At 38.2% G+C, this 17569-nt stretch overlaps 2 protein-coding genes across 3 annotated transcripts; both read right to left on the reverse strand.

Annotated features, from left to right (window-relative positions):
- Nucleotides 1-686: 686 nt before the first annotated feature.
- Nucleotides 687-9523, reverse strand: LOC127377755 (chemokine-like protein TAFA-4). The gene is made up of 5 exons (XM_051425913.1): nucleotides 9227-9523; nucleotides 8075-8182; nucleotides 6543-6698; nucleotides 6191-6315; nucleotides 687-4484 (listed from the first exon to the last, which is right to left on the reverse strand). The coding sequence occupies exons 2-5, from the start codon at nucleotides 8175-8177 to the stop codon at nucleotides 4473-4475; spliced, it is 396 nt and encodes a 131-aa protein (XP_051281873.1). The 5' UTR covers nucleotides 8178-8182; nucleotides 9227-9523; the 3' UTR covers nucleotides 687-4472.
- Nucleotides 9524-10361: 838 nt separating this feature from the next.
- On the reverse strand, nucleotides 10362-16965 carry LOC127377636 (NEDD8-activating enzyme E1 catalytic subunit). 2 transcript variants are annotated; one of them, XM_051425717.1, is made up of 18 exons: nucleotides 16892-16965; nucleotides 16751-16789; nucleotides 15473-15596; nucleotides 15245-15325; nucleotides 15054-15136; nucleotides 13614-13694; nucleotides 13444-13487; nucleotides 13293-13357; nucleotides 13024-13179; nucleotides 12388-12490; nucleotides 12169-12279; nucleotides 11948-12001; nucleotides 11524-11560; nucleotides 11352-11433; nucleotides 11153-11253; nucleotides 11005-11068; nucleotides 10874-10928; nucleotides 10362-10761 (listed from the first exon to the last, which is right to left on the reverse strand). In XM_051425717.1, exons 1-18 carry the CDS (start codon nucleotides 16909-16911, stop codon nucleotides 10673-10675), a joined length of 1389 nt encoding a protein of 462 aa, XP_051281677.1. In that variant the 5' UTR covers nucleotides 16912-16965; the 3' UTR covers nucleotides 10362-10672. The 2 variants fall into 2 exon arrangements, with proteins under 2 accessions (XP_051281677.1, XP_051281678.1); XM_051425718.1 differs by lacking the exon at nucleotides 16892-16965 and having other exon boundaries at nucleotides 16727-16777.
- Between the last annotated feature and the right edge of the window lie 604 nt (nucleotides 16966-17569).

A 17569-nucleotide genomic window follows, 5' to 3' on the forward strand; every position in this document is an offset into this window, starting at 1 on the left:
AGAGTCTCCACTGGTTGCTTGGCAACCTCACGGCAAAGACAACACTCAAGGTAGAAATGGAAATAACCCCCTGTAAAACCACAAATTGTTGGAATGATTTACACAGAAACAGTGAAATTAAACCATATTATCAGTTGGCCAAGGAAAGTAGTGACAATTTGACATCCATTAAACTTTTTACACCTTGTTTCGGAAGTAAAATAAAAACCTTTAAACAATAAACGTCTAAAATGTACACATTTATACAAGCTATAGAATGATTTTCAGTGCAGTATTGGCAGTCTCTCCCTTGTCCCATCCTTGTCTGGATGCATAACACTGTTTCATTATTATTAAATGCGGCCATGAGACTTGAATGCATATGAATACACCACACAAAGCTGATAACATTAATAGAGTCCAATTAATGTGTGTTCATTAAAGTGCAATTGTTAAGCTCTGTTTTAATTAAGCAAAAAAAAAAATCATCTCCATTCAAGATAGTATGTATGCATAATGGCAAAAGCAAATAGATGAAACCTCTCAGCCATAACCAAACTACTTCCAGTCTATTCCTCTGAGTCGCCTATAGAGTTGCCTGCAGTAAAAGAAGGCTAATTTAGTTCAGACACACACACACACACACACACACACACACACACACACATATGTACACAGAGTATAGCCACAAAGAGAGACAAGGCGAATTGTGTTTACATTTTTATTACAAGTGTCAACTCCAGATGAGGAAAAAGTTGTTAAAGGGGAATAGAACAGCGATTCCATTATGTTTTTCATGTGCCCCAGGACAGTTTATTTTCTATTAGTGAACATGAACTACTGTCCCCAATAGACAGGCACAACTGGGGGAAGGTTCCCGGCCACATATCACCTTCAAACTGATATCAAATAAGCTGCCAGGAATGTGTTATTTGTGACTGCTTTGAATTGCGAGAATCAAATCTAAAGAATTGTTCAGAATCTTTTAAATAATATCATTATTTGCCTCATCTGTTAAGCAAAAAGCATTTTTCTTGTGTACAACATACTCCAGTAAAGTGTGAGGCTATAACTCCTACCTTAATCATCTGATTTTGACTGCTTTCATTTTGAATTTAGGATATTACTTTTATTTTTAAAGCCATGTATTATGACAGGTGCTCAGAGATAATGCTATTTTGACTGGCTTTAAAGGTTATTTTACAGATAAAGAGGTAGCACTGCACAGATTTCTTAAACTTTTGTAAGAAGCTGCAAGAGACACATCTGAAAGTCACCTAATGAATGTCACACCAGCTCCTTTGAAAATGAATCAAAAAAAGGAAGTTGTGAGTGCTGCTGGTATTTTAAGAAATAGAGGCACAAATTTGAGGATGCGTGTTGACTATGTTGACATAAATCCCACTGGAGTGTAAAAGATTCTTCCTTATTTCAAACTTTTATTCCAAAAAGTTAGTTCTTGTTGAGAATTTGAAAAAACGAAATCTCTTATATGACAAAATATGGCCATAAAGGTGGCAGCATATTATGTTACAGACAATAAACAACCACAGTACAATACATACTGTGTGCAGTATACAGGAATAAAAAATTTAAATCTCAATATGTTTGTAAAAAAAAAAGTTAACAGAGAAAAGAGTGCAAGGATGGTAATAATATGGAAGTCACACACCAACTTATTCAGTTTAAGTCCCAGTGGATTTCTTTTGGGGTTTTTTATGCAGCCTCTGTAGCATTGGAGAGAAAATGTACCTCCATGAGTTCCTGATCTATCCAAAGCTTTCTTGTCCGAGTCTACTTAAGAACAGTCAGAGAATCTTTGGACCTTTAACTTCAATAAGCTTTGTATTTCTGTATAATATGAATATATAAATATAAGATAGGGGGGATGGTTCAACAAGCAAGACTTGGGGATGAGACTACTGTTGGACTTTCTGGGTTTGCCTTGCAATAATATGTCAGATCTACTCCTCTGTGTAAAGTTAAATTTCAATCCAAGTTAAATCAGTCACTGAACATCTTCAACAACATACAAATTTCAATCCATTCGCAGAGATTAAAAATATATTTGTTGGTTTCTTCCCAGAGTTGGCATACATCATTAACAAGCATTTGTCTGCCTTAAAAAGACTTCAGTTGACAAAACTGAGCAAAATTAAAAGACTCAAATTATTAAAAACTTAAGGGCTGCAACTCACAGTTATTCTCATTATTGATTCATCTGCCGATAATTTTTCTTAATCAGTCATTTAGTCTAAAGATTGTCAGAGAATAATGAAAAAGCCCATCAGGATTTCCAAAACCTCAAGGTGATGTTTTCAGATGGAATGACACACCCCAACCTAAAGATAGTGAGTTAATAATCACATAAGACAAAGAAACACTGCAAATCACAATTGAGATGCTGGAACCAAAGAATGTTTTTTGGCAATTTTGCTTGGGAAACCAGTGGTTTTTAAAGTATGGGATTGTGGGCCTCCCCTCAGACAAAGTCCCTTAGTTTATACTTGCTTAGCTTCGCTCAGTTCCTGTATGCCTGTGGGATCATGATTATGTTACTTGAATCCACAGATACTCAACAATTGAGCCAAGATAGCCTGATGTTTGATGTAACTTCAGACTTCACTAAAACATAAAAAGGTCCGCCCTGGCATTTATTTATCTCTTTAACCAAATCACACACATTTAGGCTATTCTTGTGACCTCCTTTTGATAACTAATTGTGATATTTGTTCACATCCATTCACTGAGCCTTCCTTGAAACCCCCAACAGGAGACACTTGCCTCCCACTTTGAAAACCTCTGGTTTAAACAGTATGTTGAGTAATTCATCTGGTCTGAATGTTCTGCAATAATACTGAATAATGGTGGTTTAAGGTCACTGTAGCACTGTACCTGAGTTATTTTGTAAACTGTAATGTAGAACCACCATCTATAATACTGTTGTCAGCTGCATCACAAGCTCCTGAAGGGTTTGTAAAAGGAGCTGCAAAATCACACATTGTTCTGATGGAGACAACGCTGTTTACGAAGCCCCCTTTGTCACAAAATGTGTTATGCGATGAGCTTTCAGTGAATCTAAAAAAGCAGTTTCATTCATCAGCAAAGGCATATTAATCTATCCTCTACAAATGGGTGATGTCATTGATTTAGAGGAGGGGCTCTCTAAAATATCCAACACATATCATTGCCATTATTATCATTATATGAATCTTCACAGCGCTGTTAATATTAAATAAAAGTTTGCAAAGCATAAATTACCTTGGACCACATTATAGCTCAGTGTAGAAACTTGTCACTACCAAACAATCACAATGCATAATTGCGTTAAGTAAATGTTCAACAAACTGCTTAGAATCCAGCTGTTTTCTACTAACACAGCATGTGGCATTCATACAAGTCTGATGCCTCAGACAGGATGATTTGCAGTCGCTGTATTTGTGTTATTATAAAGTGTCTTATCATTGCGAAGGTAAAATGTCTGACTGAACTCAAGAGATAAAAGAGAGGCAATCAGGATGAGTACAGAAGGAAATTATTCATATAAAGAGGACAACTGATGAAGTGGTAATAACGGTAAACATTCTGTTCTGTTAGTGGCTACCATTTGCTTCAAGGCACTGAGTCTCCAATGTTTCCCATCATTACTATAAGCGGAGTTCCCTCCACAGGAGCACTCAGTTTAGAGAGACAAACAAAAGCATGATGTAAATACTCTCAACAGTGAAGAAGCTCCTCTTCGATTCTCTCTCCCCTTTCTCGCCATGATTAGCATTTCAAACAGTCCTTGTTTTGCATCAGAGATCCATGCTTGTGTGCATGGCCTCACAGCCTTGCAGGTGGTGGCCTGTCCAACCAGTCGGGGAAAAAAACAGCCTGTGTGTGTTTGTGTGTGTGCTGGCATGATTGTGAGAGTGCCTCTTCATGGTAAGGAGTAGTCCAAAGGGATCTGACCTCTTTACAAAGCTCAAAGTAACTCAACGGGACAGCATTGTCTACAAATGCTACTTAATCATAAATTTCTCAGTATTTGTGGTTTCTGCTTTGATCGGCAGAGAGAGTCACAAGCCACTGACAGGATTCACATTCTGCCTCCTGAAAATCCACAAAATCTCCTTTTAAGTGTCTGCCAGCAGGCCCATCCAAACTTTGATTGAGTGCATCACAATGTGCTCAGCATATCAAGCAATGATAGGGACTTTTGCAGTAGCTTTTTTGAGTTGGAAAAACGTGCGTCATTTTAACTTAAGTCAATTGCTAATAGATTGTCCACTTCATGAAATTAACCCCAACCAAAATCCTGCTCAACCCAAAATAAATTAAAATAATGAGTTCCTGCAGTTTAAAGCTCAGCCAGGAGATATCTAATTAAATCTATATTGTTCTTTGCTCTATCTGACGGGGCGTTCACTGTCCTCAGAGTCCAGTGTTAGTTAAGGTGACTGCTGCAGGCCGGGAGGGGCTCGTGCTGATTAGATGAAGCTTCTGTTTTGCTACCGTGCCACCTGAAAACAAGAACATGTAGAGTTACACAATTATTTTTATATATTTTACAAAAGATGCTGAGGGATAAAATGTTATTGTATTCCGTTCTATTTTCAGTCAAACACTTGCTACACCCAGTAGGCAAAGAGCTAGTCCCTATCTCAAAAGTTTGGAGTCTGGTATCTTTTTTAAGCCTCCATAAAACAAAAATCACAAGAGCAAAAGTGGATTGTGGTGTTTATCTGCTTTAACGTAAAATGTGATTGTTAGCATTCCAGGCTTACTGCCTACTGTAGTAACTGAGCGATATTTCAAAAAGCAAAAAGCATTATTTTGTGGGGTTTAAAGTTACATTACAAAAATATCTGATCAGGACTGGAACATCTGGTGTGTGAACCAAGATGCTATCAGAGTTTAGAGTAATATGCTCTCCGGCCAACGTTTACGTTTGGCATACTTATTGGTTATTCCTCATCCTCATATCCTTTTTTTTTTTTCTTGTAAAAGTGAAGTATACAGAAAATCAGCTAGTGACAGTTGGTTCCCTGCTTTTGTTTTTACCTGTGTGTGTAATGAAAGACAATTTTTTTTTTTAAATAACTAAAAATGTCAAGAGGTAAATTGGCCTTTGTTATCACTGTAATCTGTATATGTACAATGCGGGCGAAAAGGTCAACTATAGTCTATTCCAGTGTTGGAAAGTACATTTCCTTAAGTAGGCTATTGTAGGATACTTAAGTACAATTTTGGGGCACTTAAACTTTACTTAATTTCCATTTCGTATTTCCATTTCACTCTGTCTACTATGGTAAATATTCTTTTCACCCCACTACATTCATTTGATGATGATAATGCAACAAACTACCCTGCAGTATATACATTAATTAAAATGATATCAACCTTTATCAGCTGCGACATTAAAGGGATCTACATTAATGCATCAATAATTACTCTCAAATGGTTCATTCTGCATAATAAGTGCTTTTACTCTGGGTACTTGCTTATATTTTTGTGCATTAAAGTAAAATTCTGAATGCAGGACTTTTACTTACAGTTTTTTCTACACTGTGGTATTTCTACTTTGGTAAAAGATCTGAGTATTTCTTCCACCATTGCTCTCTTTTGTTTCATCCTATTGTTTAATAATAATATAGTATGATGGACCACATGACAACTGGGTATCTTTTGATCACTGGCTGTGTGCTGGCAGTGCTAACTTTTCCCTGTTTCTATAAAATGTTTCCCCCATGAATCATACATATAAAACAGTTCAACAAAAAGGCAATTTCTAAATGCAGTGGGGTTTCCTTTGGCCGTCAGATTTAATTACATGGGTTTTAGTGTTCAGTATTGGTTTACAGCTTATTTCATGTTTGTCCTCTTGGCCCCATCATTCACCAGATTATAGAATTAAGTTTTCTGAGCCCACTGTGCCTGGTTGAGAGCGAGAGGGTTGATATGACCAATGGGAGCTGTGATTATGCTTGATTGTGGTATCCTTCGGCATCAAAGGGGAGCTTACTAAAATAAAGCTTTATGATGAGTATTCACAAGTCTGTCTGCCCCTGTTTTGCATAAGAATAATGCAATAAAAAAGGAGAGTTACCGTATGAGTGCATTTAAGCAACTATAAATACCATGTCTTAAACTCAAGCCATTTTGTGTCATGTCTTTTGTAAAGTGTTGGTGCCGCTGTGACTCAGACTAATGCAGGCCCTCTCCTCACCTTTGTGGTCTTTACTTTGTTCCCAGAGATACATGACCAGCCAGTGAGGTCAGGGAGAACTCTGCACTCCTCCCCCTCAAGACATGGCTCCATTTTACACCACCACTTCTGACGCACAATAGAGGCTGGAGAAAAACACACCACAGCGGAAGGTCACTTTTTAGATGGAAGGACTTCAAAAAAGGCTTGTATGGAATAAAATGTCTCAATCAGATGTCACACTCTCTGGTCCTTGACAGCCTCAGTATCAGTGGGCCCTGGTTAACCTGACACTGCTTTGGCAAATAATATATTCATGTCATGACAGAAATTTCTGGTCAAGAGAGGTAAAAGAGGGTTCCAGTAATATTACCTTCAACACAAGAGGGCAGAGCCCTTGTTGTCCCTGCCACCTGTCCTGGGAAGCAGGAGCACTTGACTGTTTGAGAGCGTTCTTCAATCTTGTTCCTATTGCAGCAACGATGAGCAGCGACCACTTCACAAGTCCCTGTCCTCTCCTGTTTTGACCCTGTGGAAGAGAATTTTGAGGAAAAGGTGACAATTTTTATACTGTTTTGCATGTAAGTAGAGGCAGCTTGAGTGACTTAAGTCTCTCCAGAAGGCAGTATTATAGTCAAACTGCAGCGATTTCTTGGCTTTATTAGATGTTACATTGAAATAAATACAGCAGTCTTTCTGTTACACGCATGTAGGTGACCAAGGAAGCAGGCCTAATTTTTTATGTTTCTAAAGCTACAGCACCACCAAGTGGATAAAAAGCATCATGAACAGAATAAACATTAGAGGAGAATTATCTGCCCCACATCTGTTTCTGCATCATTTGCTACAAACATAAATAAAAGAGATTAAATGTTGTTTTTGGTGGTTATTAAACTACTGATGATTCATGCTGATACACTTAAAGGAACAGTGTGTAGGATTAAGTGGCATCTAGAGGTGTTGTTTCAGCTTACAACCCACTCGCCTAACCCTCCATTCCAAGCTTGTAGGAGAAACTATGGTGGCTGCTAAACTCACAAAAAATACAAAAAGGCCCTATCTAGAGCCAGTGTTTGTTAGAGCCATTGTACAAATATGGCGGTTTAACATGCCGGCATCAGTAGAAGAGGACTCGCTCCCTCTGTAGATAAAAACTCATTCTAAGATAACAAAAATATAACAATCCTTACTTTCAGGTGATTATAAACTAATAAAAACATACCTGTGAATATTATTTTCCATTTCTGGCGATAGAGCCTCCTAAATGTTACACGTTGGACCTTTAAAGTGGAGTTTAAAATCAGACTAGAATCAAAGCAGAGCTCAAAAAATGAAACGTGACAAATCTAGTTTTCTAGTTATCAGGTTGCGGAACTGGTGAAAAGTAACTAAGTACATTTCTCAAGTGCAAACTCACTCATAGGTACAAACTACTTTACTTTACTACTACATTGGGAAAAGTATATAAAGTAGTTCAAATGCTGCTAATGCATTATGTTTTATATAACAATACATAATAATTCAGTCACAAGGGACATTTTTCTGCAGAACCAGTACTAGTTACATTTGATACTTTAAGTCAATGTCTCTGATGATTTTAAGTAAACTTGTAATGGAGTACTTTTGCATTGTTTTATTGGTACTTTTATTTACGTACTCCACCACTGCAACATGTAACACTGTGCTGGATATAATTACCTTCAGCTAATTAAGTGGCAACAGTCAAAGTGCATTGCCAATAAAATCCTTTTTACAGTATGTTAAGGGATTTCTAAGGGGAAGCACCCGGGGTTTCAGGTTCTTGTTGCTTTAACTGAACTCTCAACCAGGCGACCAGGCTGGTGACCAGGAGCTATAATGAGTCCCTGAGGGGGTGTGACTGGTCTGGTTGGGTCTGACACATACCTGTCTGTCCTCGGGAGCTTTGGTTGCCAGCGGACACTAGCTGGCTGCAGAAGCCTACTATACAAAGAAGCAGGAGGCTCCAGTGTAATATGCTCAGCTTCATCTTGCCTGCACAGAAAAATAGGTTCATTAGAATTATGCCAATAGTTTTCCCTATTAAGTGCGTGATCATAATGCAAAATAATATGGCTTATTAATGCTTTGGATGTCTCCTGACTACTGATATGTGGTTCATAAGATCATTGTATCTATTTGCTCAATTATGACTCTCACATCACCAAGCCAAGCCAAAGCAAATGAAAGAAATGCCAATTAAAGTGCAATAAAAGGCAACTTTGGAAGCAGATGAGAGTGGGTCCTTACACTCATTTCTGACTCACATTATCCCCTCAGCTGTAAACATCTCTGCATTCAAAGCTAAACTCTCCCTCCAAAACAAGTTGCATTCCACATGAGTCACAGAAAAACTGGGACGTGGACTTTCATGTCAGTCTACAGCAATAACTAATTCAGGACAAGAAGTAAAACATCACTGCTTAGTTTGCTGAAGGCGTTTTCATTCAACACTTAACCCCATATAACTTCCAGGCCTTTAATTAGTCAGATTATTTCCTCGATCTATGCTTATTCAATACGATAAATGTCCTGCACAATTTCCCAGAGCCCAATCTTCAAATTGCTTTGTTCTGAGTCCAGAACTTAAAGATATTAAACTTGCGATAATGTCAAATAGAGAAAAAGCAGACATTCCTAACATTTAAGAGGCTGTTGCAATGCATTATTTAAAGTCAAATAAAGTTTAACACATATTTCTCATTTATATTCAGTGATAGTGGCATCATTCCTTATTAATCAATAGCTAATTATCCATCCACATGACTTTTTTTTGGTCATTTGTGCAAAAACACCATGCCAGTACTACAAACTATCACTGTATTACATACACACATATGCATACTGTGTTGTACAATATCATCAATTAAAGTCAGTCTGCCTGCCTTATTACACTTTTACATTTAATTACAGAATCAACAAGATAATGCACCAAAATAAAAGACATATGGAAGTTAGTTCAACAGTAAGTTAAACCACCACTGAAAACCGACGTTTGATAGTGATTGAAATGGATATTTAAAATATTCAACCACCTACCTGTGTTCAGGTTATTGATATACACGATAAGCCGCTGCTGACGCCTCCATCACTGTTTGGCTGCACATCATGCATACCATATAACGATCGTCTCAGCGAGGATGCAAAAGTTTGCATCAGCTATGATCCTCAAGTTTCTCAAGTTTTTCTGCCTCAATTCAGCGAGAAAAAAAATGCTGTTAAATAACGCCCCAGCTGATAGAGATAACAGCCAACAGCTCAATGAAAACCTGCGCTTTCACACATCAGCTCCACTCCCTGGAGTTAGTGTAGCCTACCTCTCAGGCAGGATGTGATGTGAGAGATGTGTTGGTCTGTGAACTCGGTGGGATCACTCCGATGAGCAAAGCCTGTCAGCTTTTCCTGTCGGGAAAATTAAAACTTAATCAAGACAGAAACCATCTGTCTGCCGGACAATATGCGGCCACTTTCATTAGCGCCATAAGAAGCTTAAAGTGAGTATTGACATCCTGTCGCACAGGGCACAGAGGATATAAACTGCATCTGAAGGCCAAGTGGTTTGTTCTCTTTTTTAACGATATGTGTTATTTTTGTGTTTTCTTTGAGCCCATATTTGAAAACAGACATTTTATTTATGCAGTCAAGCGGCAAGGGTGAGATTTCACACCCCTTAAGGTTTTCCTCATAGGGTCCCAAAATGAAAAGATTTGCAATCTACTCATTAATCATATCACACCACTCAAATTAACATTTTAAAAAAATTAATTAGTTCTCACCACAAAAGTAACACAATTGCACAAAAAAATGAAATATTTTTAACTGCTTCGTGATTCATCTAGAAATAGATATAAAGGGCTGGGCTGTCTGTAGCCTCATATTAAACTGCAGATTTGCATTGATCCTTTCATATAACTCTAATAGGAAAGCAAAGTGAATATGCATATTCCCAAAAACACTGAAATTATTCTTTTAAGTCATATACTGTCATATAAAACCATTACTTCAATAAATCACCCACCCATTTGTTATTTTAATCTCAATAACAGATTTCCTCTCAAGTTTCCTATTTTGGTGTGTTGTGGGTGTCCAGTTCCTTTTAATACACTTAAAGTTCTTGAAAAATAAACAGTGAAGTCGCCAGTTTTAAGTGAAGAAAGATAACAGAGGCTACCTCTACAACCATGATAATAAAACTTTATTAGAGCACAGTGCACATCATTATTCTCATTTGATTGACAGAGAAATAGCTACAATATAAGTAAACACAGGACAAATACACAAAGAAGTAAACAACGTTACTAATAGAAAAAACAATGTTGTTAAATGACTTCATATTCATATGATAACCAATCATGTTGCACAAGGGAGACTCATCTTATTTACATTATCATATCGATGTGTGCTACTGCAACATCACAGTAACCTTGTGATGCTAGTTTGCATTCAGATGCAGTCAATCTGAATCTGTGCCGCGCGTCGTAATGTTCAGGCGGTGAAATTGAGCTTGAAGAGAACCGTCTGGGGGGTGGTGACGTCGGCCACAGCCAGTTCCTGTCCATCCGACAAGCCCAGCTCTGCAGCAGAAGAAAAAAAAAAAAACATGTTCCAAGTATCTTATCACGAATATCAGCAGCTATGAGTCACTTTGGACTGACTGGGAATGGTCAGAGTACCAGTTCTTATTACCTTTCAAAGTCTTGCAGAGGTTTGGCCTGGTTCGTTCCTCGATGGATTTAACCGACTGGAATAAAATTGCAATAATAGTTTAAAGGGTGATTTATAATGAAATGCGGGTTCTCAAAGAATAAATACTGTACCTGCAAATACAGCGTCTTATTCTTCCCTTCCAGAGTTGTGGTGATGGCCGGGGATTTCATTTGTCTGGAAAACATTTTGTGCACAATTTTAACAAAATCATTTAAAGTTTTCCTAAAGAGGCCAATTATTTTTCTTCTGAATACTCACAGAGAAGCGTTCTCTGTTAGGTACTCTAACACCTCCTGTAATTTGGCAGAAGGAGGGAACTGGAGATCCTGAGGAACTTGGCTGCAGGCTGAACAATTTTCCTGCCAATCAAAGATGATAAAGAGTGAGCTGGTTATTCTCTGTGCGGCAAAATGTACATGAGGGTGAAGCGATTACTGACAATTTGGGGCCAACAAACCTTTCGTTCAGCTTCAAAAGTGTAGGTGTACAGTCCATCCACGTCATTAAAGACCAGGTAATTATTTAATGGAATATATGCACTGAAAAATATAATCTGAAGTTTAGTAATGTTCATTTGACAAACTAGCAGATAATTGGGGTGAGACATTAAGATTTGTTCTGCTCCTAACCTTGTCGCAATTTTAAAAACTTCTGTGGCACAGGCAGCTACGGAGAACAAAAACAAAATTAAGTCCAGCAATGTGAATTGTACAATTGTTTTCAGAACAATAAATCATAACTGACTGTTCGCTAAACGCTTCCTTCAAACAGCAATTTTTTCTCCCCTTAAAGGTTCCATAGATCATCAGCATGTGAGGATCCATCATTTTTCCCTGGGACATTTAATGGTCTTGGTTTGAAACAAGAACCCTGCTTTTGTTTACATCTGTAAGACCGACAGTTTAAAGTACTTTCAAGTGGTAAATCTGCCCTTTATCACTGTAAACTGGATCTGTGCCTTGTAAGTTAGCTCTACAGGCTACAAAGAGATTACAAAAATGTCTGTCAACATCCCTGAATACCAACAACTACTGCCTCAAAAACATTTCATACCAGCAATAACAGCATTAGTTGATGCCACAGCAGGAATGATCCTCTTCACAACTCCTGTGGCACAAAAACAGTCGAGTTAAATTCTAGCACACTGTTAGACACTTGTGAATGAGACAGTTGTCGATTGTGGTGAGAAATGTAACATTTCCCCAAAAATAAATATTGTCTGATGTACCACATTAGCATTAAATAAATTATTGTCTTTTAATTCACAAGTTCACCTTGAGTGAGTCTGTATGTCACTCCTGTAATGCTAAACTCCGCAGCTCTTTCTTGGGATCTTTCGAACACCCACTGGATGTGCTCTGGGTTGTCTCCATCTAAGCTGGTCTCTAGTTGAGAAGAAGACCCTGATTGTTAGCCTTTATTGTAGAGATGTACAGGCAGAAGGTTACATAATGTGATGAGATTGAAATAAAAAAAGATGTATTTTAGCTTACCTCCAAATGGCTTTTCTTTGGGCCACTGTAAGATTCTGGCATATTCAATGCAATGTTCTGGTAGCCTAGGCATTGACGCAATGGTGCACATGGGGAAATTAATCTGTGGATAGTAAAATTAAAGTCAAGAATAAATCATTTAAATTCTGCACAGTGAAGTCAGCCAAAGTCTACCCCTGCTATAATACAAAAACTATAAACTTGAAGCTGCTCATTAAGAAATTAATTTTATACTCTAATTTCTATGTTTTGGCTGGATCTTTGGTGCAAAATGGTCCCTACTGTGCTGGTTTTGCACTTCATCTGTCTGTATGTGACACGTTTTTCTCTAATTTTCTGGCACTATGTCTGGTCGGGTTGTTATCACTGCTTGTGTTTATGACCCAAGTCTTTTTTCGCCACAAACAAACAGCTGCTGCTGCAGATGGAAATGGGAAACATCACCTCCTGTGCACCACAGACGCTTTCTCCCACCCAAAAGGCAAGATGAACAGCTGATGTGAAAGCTTTCATAAAAACTTAATTGGCTGGTTAACTATTCTGTCATATCATTTATCCATTAATAACAGAAACAAATGGCAATTAATGTATTTATATGAATTTAAAGTAGAAGATAAATTGCTGTTAAAAAGTGACCTGTGGTGGGTACAGCTCCAGTGTGCAGTCGATGCATGCAGTCATGCCGGGCAAAATGACTCGAGCGTTTCCTTTGAAGCCCTCTGTTCCTCCATCAATGAGGGGGATGATGGAGCTGGGATCCAGGACTCCATCTTCATAGCTCAGGAGGGATATCTAGAAAAGTCAACATCAATCATAACTCACCACAGACTACACTTATGCAAGTCTGATCAAAAAGTATATTAAAACTGAGATACAATAAACTAAATCAAACATCTCTTTCCTACCAGCATCCCGTTCATCCAGCGTCTGGCAATGATAGAGTCCAGTCCACAGACGATGATGTGGAACTCTGCAAAGAGAGGAGTGTTTTAAACCTCTGAGGCGCTTGCTTAGTGAGCTCTGCTAATGCATAGACCATGTAAGAAAAACGCTTACGCCTGTAGAAAGAGTCATCAAAGTCTTGGATCTTTTTAAAGTGACTGCATGTTATGAATAAGGAACACAAATCGGGGGACAAAATATTTTATACAATTGAAACAAAACCTGATACTATAAGAAAAAAACTAAAAACTAAATGTTTTTTTAATTGTTGCGGCAAAGGATACGGGACAACTTTACATCCAGGGATACGACTGTTGATAAAGTCAGCAGCCACGTCTGCCTTTGGTCGTCCAACATCTTTGGGTCTAAATTGATGCATATAAGAGTTAATTGTAGGACATATGAGATGCTGAATGTAATCTGATTTTATGACACTGGAATGGTTACGATATTACAGCGACCTAGAGGAAAATTCAGGGCCATCAGACTATTACATCATTACATAGTCATATACATCATACACATTTTGATCTTTGCTAAGCATTAGGTAATGAATTAAAGGAAATAGGGATGGGGCCGATCCGATCCTGTATCGGTATCGGGACCGATACCAGCGTAATTCACATATCGGAATTTCCCGATCCAACCTGCGCAGATTTTCTGCCGGCCAGTCTGCTAGCTGACTGCAAACTGTGGAATGGATTTCCTGAACGGAGGCGCAGCTCAATGAGACACAGAGTTAAGAGACAAGCCTCCGCACAGGAAATCCATTCCGCAGTTTGCAGCCAGCTAGCAGGATAGCATTGAGCAGCATTGTGGCTAGCCAACATGTCCGTTGTGTGAAAATACTTTATACTAGAAACACCGCAGAGCAAGACAGCAAAATGCAATGTTTGCAAAGCCGTAATTCAGAGCTCCCTCACGTCGTAGAACACTACGAACGCAATCAAACACTTAAAAAAAGCACCACACGAAAGACCACGAGGATGTTTTAGGCGAGCTGTCAGGAATCACTTCTGGAGTCATTCCAAAAACAAGGTAAACTCCAGGCAAGGGATTACCGAGTGTGTGTGTGCGCGTGCGTGAGTGCGTGCGAGCGTGTTAGATGTTTACAGTTATTGCACTTTTCTTATATTTCAGATAATTGACATTTTCAAAACCTTGATTTGTTGATGCTACAAGAGCCAGTGTACTTGATCTGTGCTGTTCAGATGCACACTGTTTTATTGATAGTGTGTGTGTAAGATGTTTACACTTATTGCATTTTTCTTATATTTCAAGACTCAAATATTTGACATTTTGGGAATTTAATAAATATCGACATGACAATAAATTTGAAACCCTTACAGTTGCATATTTGTTTTCAGAATGGGATTCTTCCTGTTAACAGGATTTCCTGTTTTTCTGACTTCCTTTTCTGACCTTATGCTTGCCTCAAGTTGCCTTTTGGGACATACATGCATACATACGTACTTATCATACTTGCCTGTTGAGAGGAGTTTATTCATATTATCTCATATAAAATCAACAACAATGATAATAATAATATTAAAGAAAACAGAGCTCTGGTATCGGAATAGTAAAATGTGGATCGGTGCATCCCTAAAAGGAAATATTATAAAAATGATTGAGCAATGTAAATAAGTATCTCACACCTTTTATTTGTCAAGTATTAAACCACTGTTCAAACTGTAAAGAGGGGGAAAAATGGAGGTGAAACATACCTGAAAAGAAACTGCCTGTTGAGGTTGGACACGTCAATTGTGTCCATATCAACGACGTGAATAAGGCGAAACCCAGACAGAGCCTAAAGCACAACAAGACGATGTAAGAACTTATCTAAAAAGAGCAACCACTGAAGACAGTTTGTGTTTGCTCCGCTTACAGGATAACGTACAATAAAGCTATTTCCTACCAGATTTTTGAGGAGTTCACATCCAAGTCCTCCTGCGCCAATGACCAGAATCTTGCATGTCTCCAACAAGAACTGTAGAGACTGTGGAGATGAAAGAAGTACAACAATATTTAAGGAAAATGTGCTGTGATTTGCAATATGACCATAACTAGACGGTGTGACCACACTGATTCAGTTAAACATATGAACAGAGTGCTCTCCGTCTCCGAGACGGTATTTCTATGTCACCTCAGTGCTTGGCTCGAAGTCAGGATGGGTGAATGGGCCGGGTCTCTCCAGAAACTTCTTCACATGATTCCATCGGCCATCCCAGTCGCAACCACCGTCCCTGTGTCCACCATCTACAGCCATTCTGGACACAAAACACCCCAAAATACACTGAACTTGTACAATAACGTAAATGAGCTCATTTCTTGTAACTTAAACCTTTAATAATACTAGTTATTCCTCATAACATGCATTTTTCAAGGGAGACATTTCCTGATTGTTGTGTGAAGAAGGTAGTGAAATAAAGCAGCTGGCCAAAAATAGATGAGAAAAAAACAAGCCACCATTCTAGATTTCATCTGTTGTGCATAAATGATGGCACCTAAACTTAACTCTTATTGATGACTGATAACTCAACAATCTAAATCAAACACTCTAAGTTGGTCATATGAGTCCCCTGGACTTGCTGTGAAGTGTAGTCTAAAAATAGTGCCTCACTTAATCTCTCCAGATCACCCAACCTAGTGGTCTTTGACTATCTGCTGGGATAGTGGGTCCCAACTAGGGTTGCATGTGGTAAATAAAATCATACTGAGATTATTTTGACAGGTATTGTGATTGCAATATGAGTCATGATTAGTGGGAATGATCCCTTTTGCATCACAATTTTCATTTTCACTGAAAAAAAAACTATTAAAATCATGATGATGTGATATTTTTCAGGGTCTGTGTACCAAACAGAGAACACGATTTGTAGGCCAGGGCATCTCTGCAACACGATAGTACTTCGTTTTATATATAAAAATGTAGCTTCTGTACTTGATTATATTGCACATAATACTTAGATTAATTGTTCAGCCCTAGTACACAAGTGTTTATTTGAATGCATAACTGACTCTAAGTTTACTTGGTTGTCACTTTTGCATTTTAAGCACGCACACACACACACGCACGCACACACACACACACACACACACACACACACACACTCGAACCGCGCTGCTGCAGGATTAGTATGTAGCGTGTAAAATGGTACACAGCTATAATGTGTAGATCATTCCGGGTTTGTCTTGCAGGGAGGACACAGGGTTGGTGCAGCGCACTGTCTCTGCATTATGTTTGCCACTGTCAATAGATACGTTGTGTCAATGGATGCATTGTACAACCCGCTAACTGCATTATTAAGGGTGTCCCTTGCTAGAAAAATGTTCATTTTCATGAACTGGTCCAGCAGTCGCTGCTCAGAGTGCAACGCAAACCTGCTGCCAGTCAGACCTTTATTTAGCAATCGTCACTAACTTCTCAGTGAGGTCCTCTATTCGCCTTCTTTTCTTCTCCCTGGAAGGAGAAAGCAAAACGGGGTTCAAGCGTGCCGGGTTAACATCAAAAGGCGAGAGTTTAACTACCATAAAATCATCATTTTCGTCCATTAAGACTTACGGCTCCACGGCATCCGCCATACTTTCACGGTCCCATGTCCTCGATTGTGACTGCTGTGTTTCCGAGTGTCAAAGCTGCACACAGCAGCAGTAACAGAGAGACGTTATTCCTCATTAAACTGAACTGCATATTGGACTGATTCTGTAGAATATTTATGTTTCCCCATAAAAAATGACCGTGAATAAGGTAAAAGATGTTATATCAGATTATATGTAAATGTTTGCATTATATATATATATATATATATATATATAGTTTACATGAGATTTTCGAAAGCACAGTGTGAAACGCTGCTATATTTTATTATTTTATTTTTTTCCGGTTGCAATTATATTGTGCCAATATATTGCTCTATTTATTATTGATAATATTTGTAGTAATTTAATGACAATGATAATAATCGTAATCATAATCATAGTCATAATAATAATAATAACCTTTTTATATTTAACGCATTTAAAGATAATCAATTTAACAAGTTTTCTGAAATCTAATAACTAATTTAATAACTTTCTGGGCGTTTTTTTTTTTTTTTTAACGTTTTTGATTCATTAAACTTAAATAAATCAAGATGCGCATTCTAGTGCGCAAGTCCGCTCCGAACCTTCAAGAATCTGACTCTCGCGAGATCTTGAGACTCCGGGCCCTCGTTTTGACTCCGCTCCTCCCCCGAGCTCA

This window comes from Dicentrarchus labrax, unplaced genomic scaffold (assembly GCF_905237075.1).
Source record: "Dicentrarchus labrax unplaced genomic scaffold, dlabrax2021, whole genome shotgun sequence".
Classification (NCBI taxonomy): Eukaryota; Metazoa; Chordata; class Actinopteri; family Moronidae; genus Dicentrarchus; species Dicentrarchus labrax.

Bases quoted from the DNA above. Each gene is read 5' to 3' on its own strand.
- LOC127377755 (XM_051425913.1), bottom strand. From the start codon at position 8,177: ATGAAGCTGAGCATATTACACTGGAGCCTCCTGCTTCTTTGTATAGTA. The intron at 6,699-8,074 runs GTATGTGTCAGA...TCTCTTCCACAG, and splicing joins AAGCTCCCGAGGACAGACAG to GGTCAAAACAGGAGAGGACA. The intron at 6,316-6,542 runs GTAATATTACTG...GTTTTTCTCCAG, and splicing joins TCTGCCCTCTTGTGTTGAAG to CCTCTATTGTGCGTCAGAAG.
- LOC127377636 (XM_051425717.1), bottom strand. From the start codon at position 16,911: ATGGCGGATGCCGTGGAGCC. The intron at 16,790-16,891 runs GTAAGTCTTAAT...TTCTCCTTCCAG, and splicing joins ATGGCGGATGCCGTGGAGCC to GGAGAAGAAAAGAAGGCGAA. The intron at 10,762-10,873 runs GTAATAAGAACT...CTTCTGCTGCAG, and splicing joins CCTCTGCAAGACTTTGAAAG to AGCTGGGCTTGTCGGATGGA.